Raw genomic sequence first — 17,547 nt, 5'->3', positions numbered from 1 at the left:
TTCGACATGGTCGATCACGAACTTTTGTACCACTGCCTTGCCGACATGGAGATTCAGGGCACAGTCCGACAATGGCTGCGCTCCTTTATCGCAGGTTGGGGACAGAGGATAGCACTAACGAGGGAGCTACCGTGGCACTCCTTGGTGTGTGGCGTGCCACAGGGTGCAATCCTTTCCCCGATACTTTTCAATATCTTTATGTGCCCCCTTGCCCAGATTGTCTGGTGCTTTGGGCTGGGTTGTCATCAATATGCTGATGACACCCAGCTTTATCTGTTGATGGACGGCCGCCCTGACTCGGCCCCAGACACACTGACCAGATGCTTGGAAGCTGTGGCTGGATGGCTGTGTGGGAGCCGGTTGAAGTTAAATCCTTCCAAGACAGAGGTCCTCTGTCTGGGTCAGGATGACATGGGGTTGGGGCGCCAACTCCCATCTTTTGCGGGGGCTCAATTAGTGCCAGCGCCTTCTGTCAAGAGCTTGGGTGTAACGTTCGATGTCTCCCTTTCCATGGAGGCGCAGGTTGCAGCCACAGCAAAGGTGGCATTTTTCCATCTTCGCCGTATTAAGCAGTTGGTCCCTTACCTTTCTTGCCCTGATCTGACCACAGTGATCCATGCGATGGTCACCTCCAGGGTTGATTATTGTAACTTGCTCTATGCGGGGCTGCCCTTGAAGCTGACCCCGAAACTCCAGCGGGTGCAGAATGCCGCGGCGAGGCTCCTTACAGGGTCCTTGCCGTGGGATCACATTCATCCAGTGCTTTACCAACTGCACTGGCTCCCGGTGGAGTATAGGGTCAGGTTTAAAGTGCTGGTTTTGACCTTTAAAGCCCTATGTGGCCTAGGACCCACATACCTACGGGACCGCCTCTCCTGGTATGCCCCGTGGAGGACCTTAAGGTCCACAAATGACAACACTTTGTTGTTGGTTTTTTTATAAAATATTTATTAAAGTTTCACAAATTATACAGACAAACACAACAATACAAACAAACACAAAAAAAGAACAAGTATAATTTCAAACCCTTATTTTCTTATAACTTACTTCTCCGACCTCCTCATACCTCCCCTTTCTGCATTCCAATTTCAAATTTTAATTCAGCAAATCCTCACCCTTAAATTTATCTAATTTTTAACCTTTCTTTTCTTTTAACTTAATCCTTATAACTGTAATCCACTTAATTTCTAAACCAGTATCATTCTAACATTCACAAATGACAACACTTTGGAGGTTGCAAGGTGGTTAGATTGGTCTCAACTAGGGCCAGGGCCTTTTCAGTACTGGCCCCGACTTGGTGGAACGCTCTGTCACAAGAGACTAGGGCCCTGTGGGACTTGACATCTTTCCGCAGGGCCTGCAAGACAGAGCTGTTCTGCCTGGCCTTTGGTTTGGACTTAGTCTGACCCTTATGTTTCCCTCCCCTTATGGTTTTGATCTATGGGCTACTATTAAAATGAAGCTGCATTTTAAATTGTATTTTAACCTGTATTTTAAATTGGTTGGTTTTTTCCTTCCCCGATGTTTTTATAGTGATTTTACTGGTGTTAGCTGCCCTGAACCCATCTCTGGCTGGAGAGGGCGGGGTATAAATAAAAAAATATTATTATTAAAAAATATCATAGTAACAAAGTCAATACCCCCCAGTTTTAAGGCCAGAGATTATGGGATAGATTGAGAGGAAGTAATCATATTTTAGTCCCATTGACATCAATGGGGTGTTAAAATTGATTTACCAATGCCAGGATATCTGTGTTATCAACAGCTCAGTTCTGAGTTTGTGTGAATAGTTTTGTAAATAACAAAACTATCACCACATGTACTTTTCTACATTTCATTCCTTTATTGCCCCATTTGAGGCAGGACTGGCCCACCTGTGAGGCAAGGTGAGGCAACTGCCTCGGGCAGCAGGATCCGCCTGTCATTTTGCTGTGATCCCTGCACTGCAGGCCGTTGCACCAGATGGCCCTCTGGGTCCCTTCTAACTCTGCAATTCTATGACTTTTAAAACCAGCTGTTAAGTTTGTGGCCTGGACAGGCCCTTGCATGGACCTTAGCAGAAGTTGTGCTGAAAGTTAACTGGGCTGTGTTTCCTTGCCCTTTCTGCTTCCGCAGCCAGAGCTGCTTGACATGTACACTGTGAACCTGCACCGCATTGAGAAGGATGTCCAGAGGTGCGACCGGAACTACTGGTATTTCTCACCAGCCAACCTGGAGAAGCTGCGCAACATCATGTGCAGGTAGCTGCCCAGTGGGATGGGGGCGGGAACTGGCTGTGTCCTTCCTTCAGGCGACTCTGTCACTCTTTGGGCCAGGAACTGTGGGACCAGAGGATGCTTGGCGCAAGGAGCAGCCCATGTGAGCGAAGGCTGGAACCCTGGCCCTTCCCGTCAAAATAAAGTGAGATTCCAGTCCTCATAATTCAGAATAAAGGATCTCCCTTCTACCACCTCAGGCCATTGGCACACCCAACTCAGTACTGCTTATAGGAAGCTGCTTATCCCACAGACCCAGTGAAGCCGCAGCTTATTAAACAGAGGATTTGTCACTGATGGATTTATTAAGCTAGCATTTTTAGAGGGGAACCAACCACCCCCAAAGGCTATTTGGGGCTTTGAGATGATGGATTTCTGCATTGCAGCAGCCCCCCCCCCCCCAATCTTAGAAGATGCATTCTGCATTCCCTGTCTTGCTGGTGCCTCTTCTAAGGCAGCACGTGCCATCTTAAAAAAAAAAAAAGAATCTGGGTGGTTTAATCAATGACACCATTTTCGCTGATCAAATTGCTTTTGTTTGTTTAAAATTATTTATTGATTAATTGGTTTAATCAGCTGTGGGTTCATTACCTATGGGTTAATTAGCAGTGATCCCTGCATTGCAAGCGCTTGGACTAGATGACCCTTGGGTCTCTTCCAGCTCTATGATTGCATGGTCAAATGTTGCAATCCTCCTATCCGAAAGCAAAATGAACTGGCAGCTGAAATATAGGTCTGCAGACGTGCATGGTTTAGGGGAGGGACACAGGTTTGGGATGTTTCCACACAGATTCTGCTCCTTTTTTCTGCTGGGTCTGCTGCTGACCCCTTGAAACCAGGGCCTTGGCAGCTGCTTTGCAGGACCTTTGTCACCTCACCCAGCCTCCTGTCTCTCTGCAGCTACGTCTGGCACCACATTGACATTGGCTATGTCCAGGGGATGTGTGACTTGCTGGCTCCTTTGCTTGTGATTCTGGATGATGGTGAGTTCTCTCTATTTGCCACTATGCCAGCCTTAACAGTCTGGGGAATTCTGGCTCTGATGGATCCCCTCGCTGGACTATTCATTTATTGGTTCATTTATAACATTTTTGCCCTGACTCTATGGTGCAAAAGCACCATTCATGATAGTTTACAGACAGAATGGACTACCTGGGGAGGTGATGGGCTCTCCTTTGTTGGAGGTTTTTAAACACAGATTGGATGGCCTCTGTCAGGGACTCTTTAGCTATGATTCCTGCATTCCTTGGGGTCACTTCTGACTCTACAGTTCTGTGATTCTATGAAATTACAATTTCATAAAAAGACCCAGTGGAATAAGTCCACCAACCAAGGAAACAGGATCAGCAAATGTAAAAACATGATCACCCAGGCCCAATGAGAGCCTGCTTGAATGAAATGGCTCTGAGCAACTGATGTGGGCTTCTCATAGGCACCTGCTTGTTCACTGTGAGAACAGAATGGTGGACTGGATGGGCCTGTTGGTCTGATCCAACTCTTCATGTGCAGGAGGGGGCCAAGTGCACTTCCCAAGGCAAGGTGCTCTGTAGGTACAGCCGCTGTGAAAAGACTCCCCCACTCTCTCATCCCACTCAGATGTGCTTCCATTGTAGAATTTGGGCCTCACCCTCTTGCACCTCTCCAAATCCAGACGAGACAGGCTTGCCCACTCATGTTTCACAGCTTGAAGCAGGGACAAATTCAGAGCCAGCTCCATGGCACATGGGAGGTAGCTGGAACATCAGGATGCAGAAAGCTCTGATGTGTGCTGATCCCCAGAGATCCACATGACTGTCAGACCAATATGAACAGCCTAATTGGTGTGGCTTCCAGGCCATGGCTGGAATGTGGGGCTGCAGTTGGAGGAGGAGTATCCTGCACAGGAGAAGAAGTAGCACTTTTGTGATTTTCCCCAAGCCAGGATGTGTAAAACTGTCACCTGGACATGCATGCCTTTGGCAGCCAAGACACAGAGAGCTCCTGGTTGTGTCCTTGGGTGTCCTGGGTCCCCTTCCTTCTGGGCAAAAGCAGGTGAGATCCAGGTCTACAGGGCACTGATTCCCCCGTTCTCTCTCTCTCTCTCTCACCCCCCTGCCCTGCCCTTGTTCAGAGGCCATTGCCTTCAGTTGTTTCACAGAGCTTATGAAGCGGATGAACCAGAACTTCCCCCATGGAGGCGCCATGGACACCCACTTTGGCAACATGAGATCCCTCATCCAGGTAAAGAACAGGAACTCTTCCAGTTCACCCTTTCCACGGAGTGTTCACCATGATCTGCTTGTCAGAGGCTTATGCAGAGGTTAGATCAGTGGTTCCCAAATTAGGAGGCAACCTCCCACCCATCTAGCCTAGCAAATCCCCCACTAACAGAGCCTCCATCTTATCTGGATTGAGCTTCAGTTTGTTGACTCTCATCCAGTCCATGACTGAGGCAAGACACTGGTCCAGCACTTCCACTGCCTCACCTGCAGATGTAATGGAGAAGTAGAGTTGTGTGTCGTCAGCATACTCCATAATGCCAGAAAACCCAACTCAGTAGTTTCACCTTCCCGTTAGTCATTCATTTACCCCACACTTTCCAGTGCATTTTCACACAGCTTTCTAAACCAGAAAATTCCATAACATGAAATTGTTGGGCCACGCTGACAGCTCATTTTCTGACTTCTACAGTGTCTCACGTCCATCTTTGGATAGACACTTCTTCACAGTCTCTCCATCGCTTTCTGTTGTTTGCTTCCTGCATCCACATGAGCCCTACTGTTAGTTTTAGATTGCCCATCCACCGCACAGGTGGTCTTCTGAAATTGTATGGCCTCTGTGTTTGCTTTATTCCATTTTCCTGAGCCATCTTTTGCCACATGTCCAGTGCATGTGCATTTTAACTGCAACATTTCCTCCCATATCCATAAATTTGGATCTTTGCTGTATCCTATTTTTAGTTTTTCTGGCTTTTAAAATTTTTCCTAACTTTGCACATTCCATGGCATGTTGAACACTTTCAAATCCAAGGAACTATTTTCATTTTTCACTATGAAGCTCTTCTTAGTCTACTTTAATTATGCAAACCTCAATTTGCACTGGAATCCCACCCTTGGTTACCGTTTGGGGTGATAAGCTCCTTGGTTTTTGCCTTGGGGCCTTAAGGAGGGGTGCCATTCCCTCCACATACACACCCCTGGAAAGAACCCAGTGCCTTCAATCAGTAGAAATTCAGTTGCTGAAAGCTCATCTCAGAGACACATTCTGCCTGCTGTTAGACACAATACCTGTGCAAGGAAAAGAAAGGGTGGCAGTGTTGCTTAGGTACTTCCATGTCCTGTGAAGCTCTTTGAAAAGAGGTCAAGGGAGTATTGAGCACCTTGCTGCATGTAGGATGTGGGGGTTTTGTGGCGGGGGAGGGACAAATGTGGTTTTCTTGCAGAAACAAGATCCTGAAGCTTTTGCTTTTCTGGTAGATTTTAGACTCTGAGCTGTTTGAGCTGATGCATCAAAATGGCGATTACACGCATTTTTACTTCTGCTACCGCTGGTTTCTCCTGGATTTTAAGCGAGGTGCGTTGGGGGTATGGGGTCTGCATCTGCATTTTGACTTAAACACATCTTTTAACATTAGCTGGAGCAGCATGAGTTGCCCTGATAGCCTCCTGAGGACAGGAGTTGGGAGAAGGTAAAATATAATTGCCCTTCTTTGTTCCTCCCCCCAATTTTTTCCCTGGTGTCCTCTTTGATGTTTGCTGCACAACGCTGTTTGCTGCAGAGAATTCTGGGATGGGGGTCACTTCTGCATTTTAGGGTTGCCATATTTTAAAGAGCAAAAAAGAGGACACATTTGCTGACTTCTACTTTTAACTATGGATCATTATGATGACTCTCATTTTACATACCCATGAAAAAGAGAACGTGTCCTGGAAAAAGAGGGCATATGACAACCCTAGCTTTGGTCGCTTCAGATGGCTTCAATGACTGTTCTTTTTTTGTTCCTGTTTTCTAACAGAGCTAGTTTACAATGATGTCTTCTCTGTCTGGGAAACGATCTGGGCAGCAGCACAGATCTCCTCGTCTCATTATGTCCTCTTCATTGCTCTTGCCTTGGTGGAGGTTTATCGGGACATCATCCTGGAGAACAACATGGACTTCACGGATATCATCAAGTTCTTCAACGGTACAGATTGTAATGGGCTGGGGCTGAAGTTGAGGACACTTTTCTGTCCCAAATGACTGCACTGCAAAATCTGTGCCCCTCAGGAATAGGCACCAAGCCAGCCTCCAGGAGTCCTGAGCCAGGGACTTTGAGGTTGAGCTGCCTTCTGACCTCTGTGCAGGCAGAGAGAAATGTTGGCTTGTTCTCTGCTGCACTGCAGTACCACCACCAAAGCAGCTCAAAAGGTACTCTTTAGGGATCCGTTGGTGCCTGGAGGGACTCACCGGATTCCATCAAGCTGTAGACTATGGCCTTAGTCTGAGCAATCTTTCACTTACATGCAGACTGAGCTACAGTGGTACCTCGGGTTAAGTACTTAATTCATTCCAGAGGTCCGTACTTAACCTGAAACTGTTCTTAACCTGAAGCACCACTTTAGCTAATGGGGCCTCCTGCTGCCGCCGCACCGCCAGAGCCCAATTTCTGTTCTTATCCTGAAGCAAAGTTCTTAACCTGAAGCACTATTTCTGGGTTAGCGGAGTCTGTAACCTGAAGCGTATGTAACCCGAGGTACCACTGTATTTGACTTCTTGCTGAGCTCTTTTTTTGCACCATCTTCTTGCTTTCCTGCCCAACTGATATGCGTGTGTGTTGTGAATGCCCTCTGTATCTTGCACATGACATACAGATCCTTTTTTTTAACTAGAGATGCTGGGGATGGGACTTGCGGTGTGCTGAGCATGGCCTCTCCCACATAGTTGTGGTCCCTTCCCAAAGGTGTCCCTGCAGGATGCCTGAGTGTGGGGATAGAGGCAAGGGCAGAGACCTCACCTTGTTTTCTTTAAACCTACCCTCTCTTCTTCCTCCGTTTTGCTTGACCCTTCCTTCCTTCCTTCCATTCCAGAAATGGCAGAACGGCACAACACTCAACAGGTCCTGAAGCTGGCGCGGGACCTTGTCTACAAAGTCCAGACACTCATTGAGAACAAGTGATTTGAGAGAACATCTGCCCTGGAGGAGGAAGGGAGACGGAAGCAACCTTGTGTACATTTGGAGGCTGGACTAGCGCATAAGGCAGAGAGCTAGAGAGGGAGCATGCCTCTCCCCATGAACTTGAGCCAGTCCCTGGAGAGGCAGTCTCCCAGCCAGTCATTCCACGGTTTGCGTGGGCTGGGTGTTTTCAGCCACTGCCTGCTGGCTCTTCTGTTTCCGTGATGACAATTAACCAAAGAACTCACAAGCTCTGCCTCCTTTCTCATTCAGGTAGGATGGAGCTTGACTGGCACAAACCTTGCTTTGAGGACAGAGGTCAGTCGTTAGGTGGGTGGAAAGGGTGTGGCTGTTTATTGGGATGTCTGGTTTTATTACCTTCTGTTCCTGTTTGGAAAGGTCAAGGTGACAGCCTTGAAAAGGGGTGGCTGGGATCTGTCGTTGATTTCCCTCCCTCCCTTCAGCTCTTCCTTCAGAGAGAATATTTTAAACAGCCAGCATTTTTCCTTCCCCTGTCACCTCCAAAATGTGCAGGTCGGGATCTAACTCTTGGCCCTTTAATCAGGTGAGGCTTTGCCGAGGTCATCCTTTTATGGGGAAGCTTTCTCACCTTCTGAAGGGTGCCAGTTGAGGCCATCTCTGCCACTGAGGTTTGTCTATCCTCTTCCTGATTTTCCTGAAATTTTCTGCAGTGCCCCAGATCGCTGTCACCATATTTCATTAGGAAACCGTATAACAGACTGAGGCCAGGCTGGCCTGTTCCATCCTGCTCTGGGGGGATGCTTGCCATTCTTTGCCCTTGACCAGGGCCTGACAAAAAAAAACACGTTCTCCAACCCAGCACATTTTTTGCTGGACTGAGGACTTAAGCATCCTGCTTTTCTATCATGAGGTTGCAAAGCCATCATGTATATCCAGGGCCTTGATGGCATCTCGTTGAAATTTTTCTCTCGCTTCTCTCTTTCTGCCCTAGATGGCTCTTTGTGTTTCAAAGCAGAAAGCACCCGATGGTTGCTCTGGTCCAGCCTCAGGAGTTTCCTCTCTTCAACACTAAACCTTGGAGGTTGGGCTCGGCCTATTCACGCACACGCACACACACACACACACACACACACACACTTTGCGCCTCTCCTTCACATTGTCCTTCTGAATGATGTGATAGTACAGGATACTTCTTGGAGAAAGTCTATAAACACTTACTAGAGGAGGTAAGCCATCCTTCCCCAACCTAGTGCCCTCCAGATGGTGTTGAGCTCCAACTTCCAATATCCCCCGTCTGCCTGGCCAATGGTCAAGGATGATGGGAGTTGTAGTCCAACACCACTTGGTGAGCCCCATGTTGGGAAAGGCTGATGGAAACGGCAGCCCATGGAGCTGATCCTGTGACTCCTCTGAAGTTCTGCCTCTGTGTTGTCTCTGGTCAGCACCAGATTAACCAGTGCGAAGTAACATTGAGGACAAATATTTGAAATGGTCTGTGTTAAAAATTCAGGTGTTTTTTTTAAAAGAGAAGGAGAAAGAAACAGAATGAAATTAAATGGGTTTCCTGATTTTAAAAAATCTCCTGAAAAGGTTGCCATCATGGCTAAGTGAGTGCCTATATTTTGTTTGATTGTTGTTGTTGTCATGAAAAGGCCTTCCTCGTAGCCAGTAAATGCTCAGCCATAGTTGCTTCTCCCTCTCACTCCAGAGGACTAGTCTCTTAAACAATGCTGCAAAATCCATCCCACCCACCCTGCTGGGTCTCTGTGCTGGCTACTCGTACTTCCATGCTAAGCCCTTCCTATTCTCCTGAAAGGAGAGAGTGGTCAAAGAGCACCGCTTCCAAAGTGAGTAACCCTTAATGACCTCCATCCTTAAATTGGGAGCGGGGGTTCAGTCCTTGGCAGCTGCACTTCAAAGCAGGGAGCTCTGTCTCAACAGTACAGTCAAGCTGGTTTAACTGTCCCGGCTTCCCTATGCAAAGCCCTGGGGATTTGAGTTTGGAGAGGGAGCTACTGACCTCACCCAAGCCCATTAATTTTGCCCTTCCCATTTGGCGCTCAAGCTGTAAGTCCCAGGCTTCCATCACTGGCTGTGCAAGGAGGCCATGCCAGGTGGACCAGTAGTGCAAACTGGATTCCTTGCCCCAAACAAGTTCAGCTTGGACTTCCCATGGCCTTTGGTGGCTGGTTGGACTTCCACAAAGTGGTAGGGCACTCCATTTTTCTGGCAAGTGTTAAAGAATCAGGCACCGCCCTCCAAAGCAGACATAGGCACATCCCAGGCTCAGCCAGATACTAAAGCACAAGAGAATCGTGCCCCTGGGCAGTGGTGCCAAGTGGGCTTTTGCCCTTTTGCCCCCATAAGGAAGGGGAACAGTTACAAAACAAGTTACTTCCTCCTGTTCTGGAGCTGATCTGCCTTACTACTTCTACCCCCAGAGCTTTTTCTGGGAGATGGCAGGGCAATGTGGTATTTTAAGGATAAAGTTTGGGACTGAAGGATCCATGCAGTCCATGGGGTGGGTGGGTGTACGTACATGTTGCTTGTGCTGGGCTTTTTGACTGTGGATGCTAGTGTTTCCACCCTCCTTTCTTAAAAGCACAAACTTGATCTAGTGACCTGTTTCTGAAAGATAAACCTTTCCACTTTGGAAAACTCCAAGAGAATTAAGCAGGCTGACTAGCCCTTTTCTGACAGGGCAGTGTCCTTGCCAAGCAAGTTGTGAGGAGCCAGCTGCCCAGGAGATGGCAGCGAGAAATGGTATGATGCAGTGGAAAGAGCATGGGACCTTGACTTGCTTTGAATTTTCGCTCATCCTTGAAGCTGTTGGTTGGTCACTTCCTGCCCATCCAGCCTACTTCACAGAGTGACCGTGAGGACAACATGGTCCATCTTCTCCCCTTTATTGGAAGAAGGGTGAGATGCAGTGCGTAGGCTGAATCTGCAGGGGATTTTTGATGTTGTCTTTGTTTTTGACACTATGAGAAGCTGTATCTAAATTTTGAGTAGTTTCTAGTATATAACTTTGCAATTGTTAGCACAAGGGTTTTCCACTCCCATATCACACTCTTGTTTTCAGAGCAATGCTACATCACCATGAACTCATTGCACTCACCCCTTGGGGTGACCTTTTAGTTTTTCTGAAATCCTTTAAAAAATGGTTTTGTTTTAAAAGCTAGCTGAATAATCAAGCCGAGCACTTTCTGCCTATGCTATCAGAGAGAGCATATTTTGGCCATTTGATAGCAGTCTTGCTTTGTGTGTGAGTGTGTGTGCGCGCGCGCATGTGTTTTAAGGAGAGCACTTTTAAATGCAAAGAAAATGTTATTTATTTACAGGTCTTTATTGATTCTCTCTGTGCGTCCTGAACTTTGTGTGCGTGAAGCATTATGCAAACAAATACATTCTTTTCTCAATGTTGCCAAACATATCTTTTAAATGTTGATCAGGAAATTGTTTGTTTGTGTGTGTCTATATCTATATATTATATAGATACAAATATTATATGTACAGTATAGAAAATGTATATGTGAGTTAGGCAGGGTACTAAGAAATCATTGCTTTTAAGAAAAGCGTTTTGCTGCTCATCAGATGCCAAAATTCTTTGAGTTTATTGGGAGTAGTAGTGGAGGTTTGTTGCTGTTCTGTTGCACGTCAGAGGATAAAGACAGATAATAGTTTGCAAGAAAAAGTGGCTTCATTTCCTATGGGGTGTAAAGTGATATGTCTCTCTCATCCCATCACCTTGCCAAAGAGACTTGGCAGGTTTCTGAATCCCTATGAAAACCTTCCAGATTTTGTTGACCAGAGGTGAGTGTGCATGCCACAAGCATTGATTCCCTTTTTCACATTACCTAAAAAAAGAAAAGAAGTCTAATTTTGAAATTACAACACTTGGGGCTAGCGTTCATGTCAAAAAATTCATGCACAGAATGCCATGTCTGTCAATGAGAAACTGGCGTAGATTTGGATTGATTTGGTGGGGCAGAGGCTGGATGTGCTCTTAACTTGTGCATGAACCTGCCCTTTGAGTAGAAATGCTATCATGGGCAGCCTTTGGAATCTCTGGCTGGAGGACTTTTACATCCTTGAAAAAGACAGCCCATGTTATCTATACACATTACGACATCAGGTGAAGCCTTGGGCAGGGGAGAATAAAACCAGCTGTTACTCTTTGCAATCCTCTAAAAGAATGTTAAGCTAACACAGCGGGGGGGGGCTATGGGGGGACACACACCCCAGAAGCTGCTGGACCTCCAACTGCCGTCACCCCCTGACATCTGCTGGTCATCCCTGATGTGAGATGGGAGTCCACAACTTTTGTATAACACCCCCCCACACACATTATTCTCTTTCAGCTGCAGTGGAAGACAGCCCACATTTAAACACTTGACTCTAGTTTTCTGGTCATTCTTAAGATGAAGAGATTTCTATTATTTCAACAGTGGCCAAACACAGTATCAGGCAGTCATTCCACTAGAACTTTTTGTTTCTTATTACAATCGTGGTTGAGAATGTGAACCTGTTAGAATATATAAAAAAATTGTCTAGTAGCACCTTAAGGTAAAGGTAAAGGGACCCCTGACCATTAGGTCCAGTCATGGCCAACTCTGGGGTTGCAGCGCTCATCTTGCTTTATTGGCCAAGGGAGCCGGCGTACAGTTTCTGGGTCATGTGGCCACCATGACTAAGCCGCTTCTGGCAAATCAGAGCAGCGCACGGAAACACCGTTTACCTTCCTGCACTTTGACGTCCTTTCGAACTGCTAGGTTGGCAGGAGCAGAAGGGTCGGCAGTTCAAATACCTGTGACGGGGTGAGCTCCCGTTGCTCGGTCCCTGCTCCTGTACCCACCACAGCACCACCCGCATCCCTTATATAGATAAGTAGAGGGTTTTAAAGGAGGATTGGACAAATTCATGGAGAATAAGGCTATCAATGGTGTTTGCATAGTTCCTATATGCCCCTCCTTTTCAACTGGGACTTAAGTAGCAGCTGGAAATTTTGGTGATAATTGCCACAGATATGTTTTTTTAAAGGTTTCAATTGCTGCTATTTTGGTGTTTGAAAAAGCACACACTCCTTCCATTGCAACACCATTTCTGCTTTTTCCTACGTTGGAGCCAAGCTGACTTTGATACCTGTTCTGTTGTGTGTAGTAAATACCCTTGCCATTGAACACCAAGTGTTCTTGTGTTCTCCTCTGACTAGTGTACAGTGCTGGAAGAAGCAAGTTTTGCAACAGGCTGACTGTGGAATATTCAAGTGGCATATTTGGAAATAACTGTTCCAGCCAGCTCTTTTTTAGTGTGCGTGTGTTTGTTTTCCAATGTCAGCTCTATCTGAAGACCTTAAAGCAAACATAGGGAACCTGCGGCTCTCCAGACATTGCTGGACTCCCATCTCTCATCTGCTGCAGTCAGCAGGGCCAATGATATGGGATGATGACAGGAGTTGTAGTCCAGCAACATCTGGAAGGCTGCAGGTGTCCCATCCGTGCCTTAAGGGAATGCAAAGTTCAAAGCAGAGAAAATGTATTGCTGTGCTTTCATTTAGGGGTGCCTCTGTTCTGCTGCATGTCTGGATTCTGGCCCCAATCCAAAGTTGTTGACACCGTCTGATGTGCACACACACACCAAGGTTGCAGGTTCGATCCCTGTACAGGACAGCTGCATATTCCTGCATTGCAGGGGGTTGGATTAGATGACTCTCAGGGTCCCTTCCAACTCTACAATTCTATGATCTCCTCCTGCATATGGTGGGGTGGTGATGGAGAAATCCCCATTCATTTCAGCAAGGCGGGCTATCATACACAAGGAAGTATGCCAGAACAAAGATGAGAAGCACTTGTGAATTGGAGCTGTGAGATTTGTGTTTATCTAAATCAGCCTTCGCCAACCTGGTACACTCCGAGTGTTATAGACCAGTGTTTTGCAACCTTGAGCCCTGAGATGTTGTTGGACAACAACTCCCATCATCCCCAGCCAACTTAACCCAAGGCCAAGAATGATGGGAGATGTAGTCCAGCAACATCTGAGGACCCATGGTTGAAGGGCACTTTTTTTTTTAAGACTACAGTTCTTATCAGACCAAGCCCATGTGGCCTTCCTTCCATCAGCCCCATCATCATGCAGCTGCGCTGGGAGTAGGGGCTGATGGAAGCTGGAGCCCCATAACATCTGGAGGGTCCCAGGTTGGTCTACAGCAGGGGTCAGCAAACTTTTTCAGCAGGGGCTGGTCCACTGTCCCTCAGACCTTGTGGGGGACTGGACTATATTTTGAAGAGGGAAAAAATGAACGAATTCCTATGCCCACAAATAACCCAGAGATGCATTTTAAATAAAAGCACACATTCTACTCATGTAAAAACATGCTGATTCCTGGACTGTCCACGGGCCGGATTTAGAAGGCGATTGGGCCGGATCTGGCCCCCGGGCCTTAGTTTGCCTACCCATGGTCTACAGCTTTTCCGTGTGAATTAGCAATTGTTGGCTTGTGGGCAACTGTGTCCTAATCACCAGATCTTCGTTTTTGTTTTAACCAAGGTGGGGTGCCTAGCTGTCAACTTTCGGATTTGAAAATAAGGGATCAGCAGGCTCACCTGTCCCAGAGACAGTCTATGGGATATCTAGCAATCTGGGATAGCAGCGGGAAACGGCACTGAAATAAGGGAATTTCCTGCCAAAAAAAGGGGAGGTTGACAGCTATGGTGGGGTGGGGCTGGGGGCTCCATCTTGGCCAAAAGAGACATACCCAAAGCTGGAAGCTTAGTGGGAGTTCTGGTTGGAAAGGTGGTCTCTCTCTCTCTCTCTCTCTCTCTCTCTCTGTGTGTGTGTGTGTGTGTCTGTGTCAAGCAACCCAGGAAGGTTCTTCAGGTACCTTTTTTGGAGCAAGAAAACACGAGCTCTGAATGTATCCTGTTGAGTGATTGCTGCCTGACACAACTTGCTACTGCTGCTGCTTTGTGTGTGTGTCTCAGCGGGCTCCTTTGGGCTACTCTGGTATCACTCCTTATGAGATGCCCTGCTGTTGCTTTCATAGTTAATGTTTGACAATAAAAGTGCTGCTTTTTGCCTGTTTGCATTCCGCTCTGTGGCATAATCTTGGTTATTTTAAAAAAATTCTGCTTTGATATTTTGTTAACCGATGTTAATTGTAACTTATTTCTGTGGGGCCAGAAAGACAAAAGAAAGTTATATATTCTCTATGGTTCTATGTATTTTCAAATCAATAATTAAACAAACAAACAAGCAAAATATGGCTGTTATATGTAACAGTTCTGGTGTTGGGATTGGGACAGATTCTGAGTTATGTCTCTCTAGCCTGGTTTGCATATAACACTGAGCCCTGCTTGTTACGGTTTATTAATCACAAACAAATGACACCCATAAGCCACAGTTTTTGACTTATAAACCCTGCCTTGTTTTAAGCATGACTTCTTGTATTATCATTAGAGGGTGAATGAGAGCTATTCCATGCTGTCATAAGAGGGTGGAGTGAATGAGATTGGACTGCTTATCATGCAAACAGCTTCTCTACGTCAGCCCATTTGAAATGGAAGTTAGTTCCCCATTCAGCAGGCACTAACTTCTCACATTGTAAAGTATGCTGGGCATCCTGAAGGACACAGGACAATATACTCATTCTGGTGGGGTGCTCTTCTATTCTAGAGCAGCCAAATAGGGTCAGGCCTTGGGCAACAGCTCTTTCAGGTCTTGGGCTTTCCCAGCCCTGCTAACCCAGCATCTTTCTACTTGGAGTTGAACTTGGAACCTGCATCCGAGGCTCATGTGTCCCCACAGGACTTTCTGCACTCTCCTACCACCTCTGCTCTTAGAGGGTTGTGTCTCCTGCTCCCCATTAATGTAGAATAATGATGAAGATGCACATACAATTTCCGGCTGTCCACCCACCCTTAAGGTTGCCAGGTCAGGAACATCCCAGACTCTGAAATTTCAACTTATCTGCTCCTTATAACCAGCCCTGAGCAACAGTCTGGCTGCAGCTCTTTGAGCCAGCTGATGTTTCTGAGCACTTTTCAAAGGTAGCCCTAATCCATACGGATTGCAACTAATGCATGTGTTACTGGCCAAATCAGACATCTCAAGGAATGGGTGAAGCTGGCGCACTAGCTGTAACTGCGCAAATGCACTCCTGGCCAATTCAGAAACCTTAGCATCCATGCTCAGGGCTGAGTTCAAGAGAACACCCAAACTATGGACCTATGTCCTTAGAGGGAGTGCTCCCCATCCAGCACAGGATGAATCCCGATTCCCTGTTCTGCCTTCCAACTGATCAAGAGCACCTCTGTCTTGTCAGTATTATATTATAGTTAGTTCACTCTCATCCAGTCCACTACTGATGACAGACACTGGTTTAGAACTGAGACAGCCTCCTTGGATTTAGGTGAAAATGAGAAATAGAGCTGGGTATCATCAGCATACTGACACTGAACCCTGAAACTCCAAACCGCCTCTCACAGGAGTTTCATGTAAACATAAAATAGTTTGGGGGACAAAACAGAACCCTGAGGACCCTGCCGGCCAATGGCCAAGGCATCAAACAGGCGTCTCCCAGCACCACTTTCTGGGCTTGCCCCTCCAGGAAGGAAGGGAGCCACTGTAACACAGGACCTCCAAGTCCCATCCCAGCAAGGCAGCCCAGAAGGATACCATGGTTGATGGTATTGAAAGCCACTAGGAAGTTCAGCAGAACACTAGCTCAGCCCAGTTCCTGGCATGTCATCCACCAAGGTATCCAAAGTCATCTCTGTCCCATAACTACTGTAGTCCTGAAACCAACTAGCTACACCTCTGCCCACCACTGCTTATGCAATTTGTTACTCTTTTTTCCTAACTAATATTTAATTTCAAGTAACAAAACATTCCCATACAATAAAAACAGAGCTTAGTAGTTGCACAGAAAAGAAAAATAGTGGGGTCTTAGTGGACCAGAAAGAAGAAAGAAGATTCCACCTAAACATTAGGAAGAACTTCCTGACAGTAAGAGCTGTTCGACAGTGGAATTTGCTGCCAAGGAGTGTGGTGGAGTCTCCTTCTTTGGAGGTCTTTAAGCAGAGGCTTGACAACCATATGTCAGGAGTGCTCTGATGGTGTTTCCTGCTTGGCAGGGGGTTGGACTCGATGGCCCTTGTGGTCTCTTCCAACTCTATGATTCTATGATTCTATGACCACAAGCTGAATGTGAGTCAACTGTGTGATGCAGCAGGAAAAAAGCTAATGCTGCCTCAACAGAAGTACTGTGTCCAGATCAAGGGAAGTAATAGGACCACTCTATTCTGCTTTTGTCAGACCACACCTGGAATACTGTGTCTAGTTCTGGGCACCACAATTTAAGGTTGTTGACAAGCTGGAATGCGCGCAGAGGAAGGCAACTAAGATGAAAAGGGGTCTGGAAACCAAACCTTGTGAGGAACAGTTGAAGGAGTTGGTTACTGTATGCTTAGCCTGGAAAAGAGAGGACTGAGAGAAGATATGATATTCATCTTCAAATATCTCAAAGGCTACCACATGGAAGAGGGAACAGCTTGTTTTCTCCTGTTTTGGAGGGTAGGATGGCTTCAAGTTACAAGAAAGGAGATTCCAACTAAACATCAGGAAAAAAAAACTTTCTAACAGTAAAAGCTGTTCAACAGTGAAACGGTCTCCCTTAGAGGTGGTGGACTTCTTGGATCCTTGTAGGTTTTCTAAGCTGAGGTTGGATGGCCATCTGTCAGATATGCTTTAGTTGAAATTCCGGCATTGCAGGGAGATGGACTAATGACCCTTGGGGCCCCAACTCTACAATTCTAGGATTCTATGGTACATGAAAGTGTCTGTAAGATTTTGTGAGTTAGTGGAGTGTGTATGAAAACCATGTTCAATTATCTTAACCAGGGGTGCCAACTTGAATAAAATATTGGGGGGGGGAGAGAAGGTAAGCCCCACCCCACATAATTGATCACATGATGTGGTACATGCACACCATTTGAATGGCAATGCCTTGGGGGAGGGCAGTCCCATCAAATATTTTATTTGGGGGCCAAAGGGACCTCAGCCCCTGGGAGTTGGCTCTTATGGTCTTAACATAGGCAACAGAGTCTTAACAAAGTCCATAAGCACAATGTTCATCACTTGCGAAATCCAGGCTTCAAAAAGATTTGCATTAAGCTTTCCCAT

General features: G+C 46.5%; 1 protein-coding gene across 1 annotated transcript in view; it reads left to right on the top strand.

Annotated features, from left to right (window-relative positions):
- The window catches only part of SGSM1 (small G protein signaling modulator 1), a 78,852-nt gene extending 64,227 nt beyond the window's left edge, over nucleotides 1–14,625 (top strand). Inside the window, exons 20-25 of the mRNA XM_081168493.1 lie at nucleotides 2,116–2,240; nucleotides 3,156–3,238; nucleotides 4,366–4,475; nucleotides 5,711–5,807; nucleotides 6,250–6,417; nucleotides 7,301–14,625. Coding sequence (XP_081024619.1) covers nucleotides 2,116–2,240; nucleotides 3,156–3,238; nucleotides 4,366–4,475; nucleotides 5,711–5,807; nucleotides 6,250–6,417; nucleotides 7,301–7,389 — 672 coding nt within the window. The 3' untranslated portion in view covers nucleotides 7,390–14,625. The remainder of the gene's footprint in view (nucleotides 1–2,115; nucleotides 2,241–3,155; nucleotides 3,239–4,365; nucleotides 4,476–5,710; nucleotides 5,808–6,249; nucleotides 6,418–7,300) is intronic.
- The last annotated feature ends 2,922 nt before the right edge of the window (nucleotides 14,626–17,547 follow it).

This window comes from Podarcis bocagei, assembly GCF_964188305.1.
Source record: "Podarcis bocagei genome assembly, chromosome: 13".
NCBI lineage: Eukaryota > Metazoa > Chordata > Lepidosauria > Squamata > Lacertidae > Podarcis > Podarcis bocagei.
This window is presented reverse-complemented; position numbering and strand designations above follow the sequence as displayed.